Here is an 11,849-nt window from a genome sequence, read left to right as displayed (position 1 = left end):
GGTCACTATCCCTGTCCAGTCCCGAATGACAGGGGCACAGCATGGCCTTTAGATAACCAACATCCACAAAGATGGGCCTTGTATGAGAAAATGGAATACAAGAACTCCTTGGAGGGGGGGGGTCCCTCCTAATGGACTCTGATCTGCCCACTGTGGGAGGAAGTTTAAGAAAACTAAACAGTGAGTTTGGAGATCCCCACCTCAAACAAAGACTCCTTTATCTCCATTTCAAAGCACTTTTGGAACGGGGACTCCCTAGAAACCATTTACTAGGTTTATCCCTAGCTCTAGACACTTTGGGCCCAGACAAAGTGGATAGTTTCTAGTCATCCTGACTAAATATCTTTTAAGAATGAGTTATTTTTAATCAGTAATAGTCCTAATATCAAAGTTAGCACAGATGCTGCAGTTTTCTTTGAAGTGGCAAACACCTCAACAGGAGAAACACTTAAAATGATGGTACTATGGAGGTAATTTGTGCCTACAAGATTTCCACATTCAAACGTCAAAATCCATTTTAAAGACCAGAACTAAAAATAAAGAGAGGTAACATGATCTACAACATCCAAGTACATTATAGAGGAAACACAAAAGCAACTATAAAGAATTCTACCTCTTGTTTGTAAACAAATGCATTGAATCACAACAACCAGCAATACAAACATGAAAGCCACAACCCAATCAAACCATACATTTGATCTGGTTCATCTTCCTCAGCCACTATGACTGAAGCACCAGTTTAGTCTGCTCAACACCAATAAAACCTTCCCAAGCTTCAGTGCTAAGTGCAGATACTAGTTGGGTATAAACACATACCAAACACCCTAAAGGGGTCAGATGTAACATTAAGGACTGGATAGAATTTCTCAAATGACACAATGAAATAAGCCACACAAGAGAATGACAAAAAAAATAAAAAATTCTGACAATAAACAACTATACTCTGAACATTTATAGGATGAATCTAGGTGTGTATGTAATTTCATTTAGTAAACAATTTGCAAAATAAGCCTACACAATGCACTTGTGGGTTGTAATCTTTATATTCAACAGATTAGAAACCTCATTTCTTCTTCCCTAAAGGGAAACGGTCTTTGGTTTCCTGAAGTTTTTCTGATATTCTGTCCTTTGTTTCTTCCATTTTTTCACTAATGATGCCTTTGGTTTCTTCCATTTTTCCTGTGAACAGTTCCTTGGTTTCCTCCATTTTGTCTTGCAAGTAGTCCTTCATTGGAGGTGGTGTGGACATGTACCCCTGCTTCCGGAGATACTTGACAGTAACAGATGTCCCTCCTAGAGTGACTGCATATCTGGCTGGAGTGGCAATCTTGAAAGAATCAAACAGAAGACAAATTAGATACAAATTTTATGACAGTCTTACATACTGTTGCTACTTTCTAATGTTCTTCTCAATACCTTTTTATTATGCAAATTTTGTTTCCCCTCAAAGCTCACTATACTGCTTCAATAGCTAATTAGCATCCATATCTGACAAATGTTGTAGGCTCAGCTATATACCAAAAATTAAAGACAACTTATTCAATGAGAGCTCTAGATGCCAAGGTGCCAGATGTGTAGTTTTTTTTAAATGTCTACATTAAGACTTACTAATTTACATGAAATACAGAAAGTACAGTTGTGTTAGGAACTTACTATAACTGTAGATATTAGAGTACATTCATTGTTGTACTCAGTGTTTCTGGAATTTCTATTGGCTGGAGTCCAGTGGCCTAACCAAGTACCAAAGCTTTACCTTCTCCCTACAGGCTTTGTCTGACTCGGATATCAGAATATTGGTGGAAAACGAACTGCACCATTTTGGACCTTTCCTGTCCTGGCTGGAACTTGCCCTATACACCGGAGCACTACATGACCTACAGAAACCATCCTTAGGGAACCATGACCTACCCCATGGGCACCAATTTGTTTTCTCTGGACTCTAGGTTTGCTTATAGGAAGGCTGGTACCTGGTGGAAGAGAGACTGTGAGGGTGGAGGAAGGGATATGGTGAAAATGTGAACATTTCCAACTGCAGGATACCCAAGCAGGAAAGCAGAGGTGAAGCGGGGAGGAAACAAGGACTGCAGCAGCGAATACACCTGAACGTCTGCAACTATAGTATGTTCTTAACAGAAATATACTACTTCCTTTGTAATATTAAATTGTTGCAGTCATCACTTCTGGGAAGCCTTACATAGCATAAGGCCTGGAGAGTGGCTAGCTCTGACTGGCTACTAGGGCAGCAGAGCATGGAGGATGGCTGTGGAAAAGCCTACTCTGTCTCTGGATGTGAAACCTAAATTGTAATGTTTGGAGGACTGGACAGAAAACCAAGCTGCTGCTTCCAAAATGGACTAGATACTAACCTGACAGAATGAATGTTGTAGTAGCTGCTGTGGCTCTCATGGAATGCGCCTTAACATGGTTTGGCACAGATTTTACACAGAAAGTGAAACAATAGTCATCAAACCATTTTGTTAAGGTCTGTCCATTGGCTGTTTTCCTCTCACTACCTTTTGTGAAGATATTAATCTGGCTTACTGATTTCTTTAGTTATGTCCAAATAAAATCTTAGTTATTTAGTTATTTATACCCATCCACAGACTGGTTCTTGCCTGTTTGTTCCAAGGACAGGGAGATGAACAGCCTAATTCAAAGATAGGTCTGTCATCACATAGGCATAAAAAGGAAGGGCAAGTGTGTGAAGTGATCCTATGTTTGTGAAAAAATCAAGAGAGTTTTTTTTGCACGTTAAGGCTTATGCAGAAATAGCAATGACAAAAATAGCATCTTCCAGAAAAGATACTTAAGGGAAGCGAAAGCAGCTAGTTCAAAAGGTCAAGGGTGAGTTCCCCAGTACATAATTTAGGTCACACAGTGTAGTAATGTGCGGTCTCCTGTAAAGTGTCCTGTTTAGGAACCAACACATAACTTTTAGTTATGTACTCACCATAACTTCAGATGTTTGGGATCCATCTCGCCTACATTCTGACTGATGGGTTCGGAGCCGATCCTCGGCTCTGACTCGGCACGCTTATGCCAAAGAACGAAGTCTCTTATTGGCTGAGCTTACTATATCCCAGGATGCACCACTACCAGTCCCCCAGATCTAGTTTGTCCACATACATGCACACACGCATGCACTGCTTATATAACATTGACAGATGATACAAGATAAAAAAACAGTAGAACTCAAACCGTTCAATCTCTTCTGATCTCCAAGGCAGGGGGAAGGAGGGAGGGTATTAGGAATGTAGGCGAGATGGATCCCAAACATCTGAAGTTATGGTGAGTACATAACTAAAAGATGTTATGTGATCCTATCTCGCCTACATTCTGACTGATGGGACAGCGTCCCTAGCACCTAAATCCTGGGTGGCTCACTGGAAAACACTCCTGAGTACCGTGGAACCAAATGATGCTCGCCCTTTAGATGCCACATCCAATTTATAGTGGGAAATGAAAGTGTGCGGGTTGGACCAAGTAGCCGCAGCACAAATCTCAGAAATAGCGAGCCTGGAATGGAATGCAATAGAGGTAGCCATAGCTCTAGTAGAGTGAGCTTTGACAGATGTTGTAAGTTGTTTATTTGAAGAGGAATAAGCTTGAGTTATGCAATCTCTGATCCATTTGGCAATAGTAGCTTTAGTGATGGTTTTACCCAGTTTATTATCTGAAAAGGACACAAACAATTGATCTGTTTTCTTAATTTGTTGAGTCCTATCTAGATAGAAGCGCAATTGCCTGTGAACATCCAATGTATGGAAGGTGTATTCCGCTTTGTTTGAAAATTTTGGAAAGAAAACTGGTAGCTCTAAAGATTGTTGGAGACAGAGATTAGAGCAAACTTTTGGGACAAAAGATGGATTAGGTCTAAGTGATACTCTATCCTTGTGAAAAATCAAGTACGGTGGTTTGATAGATAGGGCTTGAAGTTCTGAAACTCTTCTTGCAGAGGTAATTGCAATTAAGAAGGCAGTTTTCCAAGACAGATATTTCAACTCACATGTAGCAGCCGGTTCAAAGGGGAAGATGTTAAGGCACGAAGTACCAAATCAAGATCCCACGGAGGCGCAGGATGAAAACTGGGGGTCTTAAAAGCACAGCACCTTTCATGAAAGTTTTACATAATCTGCTGCTCATCAACGGTGGGTCTATGGAATCGTGAAATTTGGAGATAGCTGCTAGTTGGACTTTAATAGTAGAGACTGAAGATCCTTGATTAAACAAGGATGTTAAAATTTCAAGACCTCTGGTATCGGGCAGTAATAGGGTGTTAGCCTCTGGGGTGAGCCCAGATTGCCAACCTCTTCCACTTACTGTGATACAATTTCTTAGTGGTGGGTTTGTGGGCTGAAGATGAAATGTGAATAACTTCCGGGTCCAAGGTGTGATTTCTGACTATAGTCGGAAGTGGAGGAGCCAAGCTGTTAATTTCAAAGTGTGAAGGGACTGGTGCTGTTGTCCCGACTGATGAACCAGAAGGTCCGGAATTAGATCCAAGAACCAAGGACTGTCCAGGGTATATTTCTGTAGGTAGGGGAACCATACCTGACGAGGCCAGTACGGAGCAATTAGAATCATTGTGGACCCCAATTGAGAAGCTTTCTGGATGACTTTGGGGAGGAGTGGAATTGGAGGGAAAGCATAAAGCAGTCCTGTTGGCCAAGGTTGGACTAGAGCATCCGTAGCTGTCTCCCCTTGGCCGGGGTCAAGGAAAAGAACCTTTGCACTTCGTGTTTCGTGGTGTTGCAAACAGGTCGCAGCACGGAATCCCCATCTTTGAAAATCTGAGCTGCTACTGTTTGCTCAGAGACCACTCGTGAGGAGAGAGAATAGTCCTGCTCAGTCTGTCTGCCAATACATTGGATTTGCCTGGAATGTGGGTCGCTACCAGGAAGCTTGGTAGCCACTGCCCATTCCCACACCCTCATGGCCTCTCTGCAAAGGGGTAAGATCTGGTCCCTCCTTGTTTGTTTAGATACCAGACCACCGACATGTTGTCTGTGTGGATGGCGATAATGCCTTGAGGGAGAAACTTGTGGAGGGCTTGTAAGGACAGAAGTACAGCCCTCATTTCCAACACATTGATATGGAGAAATGTTTGTTTGGAAGCCAAGAACCCTGAACTGACCTGCCCAGACAATGCCCCCCACCCGTCTGGGAGGCATCCGTAGTCAAGGTGGCCACCGGAGGGGGTATAACAAAGGGTCTTCCCTGATTCAGATTGGATGGCAGAAGCCACCAGCGGAGGTCCCGTTTGCACGTTTCTGTAATCAGTATGTGATGATTGAGGGGGAGATCTTGAAAAGACCATTGTGTCGATAATAGCCACTGGAGAATCCTCATGTGCAACCTTGCCAGAGGAACTAGGAGAACCGTGGCAGACATTGAACCTAAAAGTTGCAGGACCATCCTGGCTGGGGCTTTGGATTTTAGAAGCAGGGTTCGGACTTGATCTTGTAATGTTTGTATCCTTTCGGTAGGAAGGAAGATCCGCATTAATTTTGAGTCTATCTCTGCTCCTATGAATCTTATGCTGAGAAGGCAGCAAGACAGACTTTGACCAGTTGAATGTAATTCCCAGGAAGCACCCAGGAGATGGTGGCTTGTAGGTTCTCTAGTAGTAGATGCCTGGTGGTGGCAGTCAGGAGCCAGTCGTCCAGATAGGGAAACACTTGGAATCCGAGACTCCTCAGGTGAGCAGTCATTACTGCCAAACACTTGGTGAACACCCTGGGGGCTGTGGTGAGACCAAAGGGCAGTGCACAAAATTGGAAATGACTGTCTCCCAGGCTGAAGCGCAGATACCTCCTGGACGCCTGATGTATCGGTATGTGATAATAGGCGTCCTTGAGATCTATGGAGCACATCCAAACATCTTTCTCCAACAATGGGAGAATGGATTGTAAAGTGACCATTCGGAATTTGGACTTCATGACGGACTGGTTTAGTTTGCTGAGATCCAAAATGGGTCTCAGGTCCCCTGTCTTTTTTGGCATTAAAAAGAACCTTGAGTAATTTCCAGATCCGATCTGGTCTGTGGGGACCGGTTGGATGACTCCTTTTTCTAGCAGCTTTGAAGCTTCTGGCTGCAATTTACCATTGACTGAGTGGTGGGTCGGGGATGTTTGAGGACGGTGGGGGTGGGTGTGTGAAGGGAATGGTGTAACCTCCGGCAATAATCCGAAGCACCCATCTGTCCTGAGTAATAGACTCCCAGGCTTTTAGGTGCTTGGCAACGGCACCCGACTGGCTCCGAGCAGCACAGCCGGGCAATCCCTCATGGAGTGTGGGAGGCTGAAGAGCCACGAAAGGACTCGGTCTCCAGTGTTGCGGGGCCTCTGCCGCCTCTGGGACGGCGTCTCCCAGAAAAATTTCCCGTCCTCTGCCTCTGGAAGGGAATCTTCCTGCTGTTGAGGAAAGAATTTCTGTGATTTGTGGAACCACATCTTCCCTCCTCTTTTGGCCTTGGGATAAGGCCAAAAGGGAGTGGAAAATCGTGCTCCTACGGCAGATAAAGTCTTTCCCTCCTGCTCACAGCGTAAGAGTGTCTTTTACCTTGGGTCCAAACAAACAGGAGCGATCAAACGGAGGGTCAGGAAAGGAAGACTTGAAGGCCTCCGCTGAATGACACAAGGAGCCAGGCTTGTCTTGAGAGCCACGCCTGTGCCTGCCGCTCTGCCGGCCGCAAGATATGAAATGAGCCTCATGGGCGAGTTAGAAATCGAGGTAGTAGCCAACTGAGAGCCAACCGACTGGGCTACGTGCTCAGGTAGGTGACCTGAGAGGGAGTCTGAGAGCTCCTTGACCAGATCCCTCTGTAGTCTGGTGAAATGTGCCAAATAATTCAGGGACCTCAGAGTAAAGGCCGCTGAAGTCAGGGTGCGCTTCCCATCGGTCCATGCTCCTAGACTCTTTATTAGGAGGGTGGACGGACGTTGGAGCCTCTGCCACGTCCGCTTGGGTAGCAGATGCCACCACGATGGCATCTACAGCCACGCCTTTTAAGATCTCCTTCTCGGATGGGGCAGACAAAAATTTGTTAGGGCGAGAAGGCACTGGTTCCACAGTATCTGGATGTTCCCACGCCCTCCGACAAACCAAATCTAGGAGCTCGTCAAGGCGGAGACACCCAGGAGGCGGAGGGCTGAGCCCAAGGCCTTGAGGAACACCGACTCATCAGCGGACCGAGGTTTGGAATTCCAGCCGCCTCGCTTGAGGATCTCTAGAATGTCTGCAAATGAGACATCATCCGAGGATGACTTTGGGGACCCCTCCGCATCATCAAGATCAGTGTCCGATGTAAGAGACTCGGGGAGTCCACGTGCTTCCTCTTGCACGATCTCTTCCTTGGGGCTCCTCCAAGACAACTCCGAAGACCCTCAGGAGGGGAACCCCAGTGGGGTAACCTCAGGCCCCGGGCTCCGCTGTCTAGAGACAGGGAACTGCCAAAGACCCAGTCTCCATGCCCAGGAAGGTGCCGGTAAAGCCATAGAGATGGCCAAAGAAGATTTGGCCAAGGCACTCCTCATAGCTCTGAAGGCCGGACCCCAGAATCCTGGGAGGGTCCAGTCTCGAGCCATGATAGCAGACGAAGTCCAGCGGCAAGCACCGAGAGGAGGCTTGGAACCGACTGCATTGGTCCCGAACGTCACCCGGGCCCGGCCGAAGAAGTCCGTGTGCTAAACTCGGACCTGAAGGCCGGGTTGGAGTAAGGTCGGAGCCGACCCTAGGATCTCCACTGGCTCCATCAGCACCTGCTCCGGCGGAGCCGGGCGGTCGGAGGAGGAATGGCAATGGAATGGGCTATCGGCTCCGAAGCCAATTGGGTCAGAGCCGAAACAAATTTCTGAAAGACTGGGGACTGGAAAAGTCTTTGGAGTACCCTGTCTATGTCTGAATCTGACATCCTTGATGACCTGGAAGAGATGGAACGGGTCAGAGTAGGCCTCTCCAATGGCTCCAAGGGACTAGGGGACCAGCTCCGAATCGACTCGATAATTATCGGCGCCGAAGGAGTGTCCAAACCAATTTCCATCGGTGCCGAAGAGGGCATCGGCGCCGAGGAGGAAGTGTCTGAGCGGACAACCTTCATCGGCTCCAAGATCAGTGGAGCTGATGAAGATGACCCTCTCGAGGCCCCAGCCGTCGGCTCCGAACCCAGAGGAGTCGAGGCTGCAGGCTTCGACGCAGACTGTTCCTCCATCGGCTCCAAAGTCCGTGGAGCCGAGGAGAAGCCTGCCTATGTCTTTTGGCGGTCGGTTCGACGGGCTGGTCGGAGCCGCTTTTCTTCATTGCAGGAGAAGGAGAGGAAGCTAAAGCCTCTTCAAATGAGGGTTTAATAAGGCCTTTTAAAATAAGTTTATTTTTCCTCTCTTGGAGGACCCTCGAGGAAAGCAGGGCACACGCTACAGGACTCCTGCAAATGTTTGGTGCCCAAACAGTACACACAGAGAGAATGGTCATCTGTTATTGACATTTTGAAACTGCACTTAGTGCACTTCTTAAAACCTGAAGGCCTAGGAGCCTGTGACATTATGGCAACCAATTTAGTGAACTAGCAAAAAACCAAACACACTAAATATCACAGAAAAAATTCTTTTAAACAAAGGCTGTCACAAACAGACAAAAATAACTAAAGGGATCCAAGAGTCCCTAAATAAAACGGGACTTGAACAACAACGGACTGACAGGGGAAGGCCCTTAAACTCAAAGGGGACCTCTAGTCAGAAAAACGCAATCACTACACAAAAATTTAACAAAAATATTCACTCATACACAAAAAACACGAGATAGCTGTTAAAACAGCTTTTTGTTGAAAATTTAGGAAATTCCTGACAGGAAAGTAAGTGAAGAAAAAGTACAGTTTTGCACCTACCATAAATGTAGATGTCCGAACTGGATAGCATCTGCAGTCATAACAAATGGGTTGTCCTGTCGTCAGGCAGCCCTTCGGTCGGCCGGATTCCAAAGTCTGGGTCCGGCTTCGGCTGATGTCGCACTTCACCCGACGTCATCTCTGCTGGTCTTCGGAATAAAGGCAACAGCCGACGCCATTTTCCTCAGTGTTTCTTGCCCCAGATGCCAGTTGCCCTCTTGGAAGGCTAAGTTTTGGATAAATGCCAATGTTTCCAAAAAGATAGAATGCAAACACAAAAAATAAGCATGTATGTACATATATACAAACAAATACACCGTAAGACTCCCCAGCTAGCTATTTGGAGGGTAAATACCCTAGGAGTACCACAGAGGGAAGGAGGGAGGTAATCCTGACTGCAGATGCTATCCAGTTCAGACATCTACATTTATGGTAGGTACAAAACTGTACTATGTCCTTCATGGATGCATCTGCAGTTATAACAAATGGGTAGAATACCATAGCCAACTAGAGGAGGAGGAAGAAAAAATTATGGTGTGGTTAGGATCCCTTGCAGTACAGCAGTGGCAAACCCTGCTCGGGATCTAGAATACAGAGGTAAATTATAATGCTTGGCAAATGTATGCACGGAGGTCCAAGTAGCCGCCTCAATAATGTCCTTGGTTGCCACTCCTCGTAAGAAAGCTGTGGTAGTGGCTGTAGCCCTTGTAGAATGAGGCCTTATGTTCTGTGGAATTGGTTTTCCATGGTAGGAGTAACAGAATCTTATGCAATTTCCAATCCATTTGGAGATTGTCTGTTTGGAAATTGCTTTTCCTTCTCTTCCTGTTGCATAGGCTACAAAAGCTGGTCAGTTTTTCTGTTACTTTTGGTTCTGTCCAGGTAGTAGCGTAGCTGTCTATGTACATCCAAGGTATGCAGCATTCTTTCCCTCTGTTTTGTGGATTGGGAAGAAGGTCGGTAGGTGGATTGCCTGGTTTAAAGACACTCTGGATACCACCTTAGGCATAAATGTAGGATTAGTTCTCATGGACACCCTATCTTGATGGAAGATTAGGAAGGGTTGTACTGCCATTAAGGCCTGTAGTTCAGAAACCCTCCTTGCTGAGGTAATTGCCAGTAGGAAAGCAGTTTTCCATGACAGGTGCTGTAGATCTGCTGTTGCTGCTGGTTCAAACGGAGGGAGTGTCAACTTTTCTAGCACAAAGTTCAAGTCCCATGCTGGTAATGGTGGTTTCCTAGGAGGTTTTACATTCTTGATCCCTCTGAGGAACTGCCTGAGTAGAGGATGTGAAAAGACTGGTGGATCAAAGCTGTATTCTGCTGAAATAGCTGATGCATGTATCTTGATGGATGTAGAAGCTCTGCCAAATACTCCAGAATGTTAGCAATGTCTATATTCGACACATCTTTTCCTCTTTCAGCACTCCAAATGACAAACCTTTTCCATTTTCCTGCATAGTTCCTTCTTGTTGAAGGTCTGCGGGCTTCAAGGATAATGTCTTTAACCCTTTGGGAAAGATCTGGATTAGTTGCTGCTATGTGATGTTCCAGGCAGTCAGTTGCAAAGTTTTTAGGTTTGGATGCATGATGCTGTAGTTGTTCTGAGTTAACATCAAAGGCATCAGGGGTATTGACCACATTTTCTCCTGAGACATGCTCCTCAGCAATGGGTACCAGTGTTGTCTTGGCCAGTTCGAGCTATCAGGATTATCCTTGGACGTTCCTCTTTGATTTTCAGTAGTACCTTGTGTATCAAGGGAAGAGGTGGAAATGCATATGCTGTCAGACCTTTCCAGCTGAAGGAGAGGGAATCCACCTTCCATGCAAGTGGGTGGTATGTCCTTGTGCAGAATTTTTTGAGCTGGTGATTGAGAGGGGAAGCGAATAGATCTATTTGTGGCATTCCCATTTCTTTGTGATGGTCTTGAAGATGTCGGGTGTAGCATCCATTCGTGAGCATCCGAGGTGGTTCTGCTTAACATGTCTGCTAGGGTGTTCTCTTTTCCCGGTACAAATATTGCCTGTAACTGGATGTTGTAGCTGAGTGCCAGATTCCAAAGGTCCAAAGTCATTCTGCATAGGGGGTATGAATGAGTGCCTCCCTGTTTGTTGATGTACCACATGACTGTGGTGTTGTCTGTCCTTATCATCAAATGGCCTTCTTTGAGGAATGGTCTGAATTTTTGGATTGCCAGTTTTACTGCCAGCATTTCTTTTTGGTTTATGTGCAGGTGCAGCTGTTCCTGAGTCCACAATCCTTGCACACATTTGTCCAGCATGTGTGCCCCCCATCCTAGGTCTGAGGCATCTGTTGTGATGGTTTGGCTTGTTCGAAAGTTGTGGAAGGGCAGGCCTGGGTTTGACTGGCATGTTTGAGCCCACCATAGGAACTCCTGTTTTAGGCATGGGATTAGTGGTATTTCTGCTTCTAGGCTGTGCCTGTGCTGAGACCATAAATTCTTTAGGTACCACTGTAGTTTTCTCATATGCAGTCTGGCATGTGGGACCAAGATTATGCATGATGCCATGAAGCCCAAGGCCTGCAGAACTTTTCTTGCTGTTAGTTTGTTCTGTTTTGTTAATGCCAAGAAGTAAAGAGGGAGTTATTTTTGTTTTTCTGCAGTTAGGAATGCCATTTGTTTTACTGTGTCCAATTCAGCCCAAGAATGTTCTTGTTTGGGATGGTATCAGCCTTGACTTTTGTAAATTGACTGTGTATCCCAGGGCTTGTAGCAAGTAAATGACCCTTTGTAAATCTGTTGTCAGCTTGCTTTTGTTGTCCGCTTGTAGCAGGCAGTCGTCCAGGTATGGATAAATTTGGATTCCCTGTAGTCTGCAGTGAGCGATTACTGATGCCAGGCATTTTGTGAATACTCTGAGCAGTAGATAAGCCAAAGGGCAATGCTGAGAATTGATAATGCTCTGATCCTGCAAGAAATCTGAGGTATCTTCTGCAATTTTGGCT

General features: G+C 45.8%; 1 protein-coding gene across 1 annotated transcript in view; it reads right to left on the bottom strand.

Moving 5' to 3' along the window:
• Nucleotides 1-934: 934 nt before the first annotated feature.
• Nucleotides 935-11,849, bottom strand: part of FAM210A (family with sequence similarity 210 member A) — a 391,413-nt gene continuing 380,498 nt past the window's right edge. The window contains exon 6 of the mRNA XM_044067184.1: nucleotides 935-1,327. Within this exon, the coding sequence (XP_043923119.1) occupies nucleotides 1,064-1,327 (264 nt within the window). The 3' untranslated portion in view covers nucleotides 935-1,063. The remainder of the gene's footprint in view (nucleotides 1,328-11,849) is intronic.

This window comes from Protopterus annectens, chromosome 3.part1 (assembly GCF_019279795.1).
Source record: "Protopterus annectens isolate FY-2018-M chromosome 3.part1, PAN1.0, whole genome shotgun sequence".
Classification (NCBI taxonomy): Eukaryota; Metazoa; Chordata; order Ceratodontiformes; family Protopteridae; genus Protopterus; species Protopterus annectens.
The sequence above is the reverse complement of the archived record's forward strand: the minus strand, read 5'-3'. Positions and strand labels throughout refer to the sequence as shown.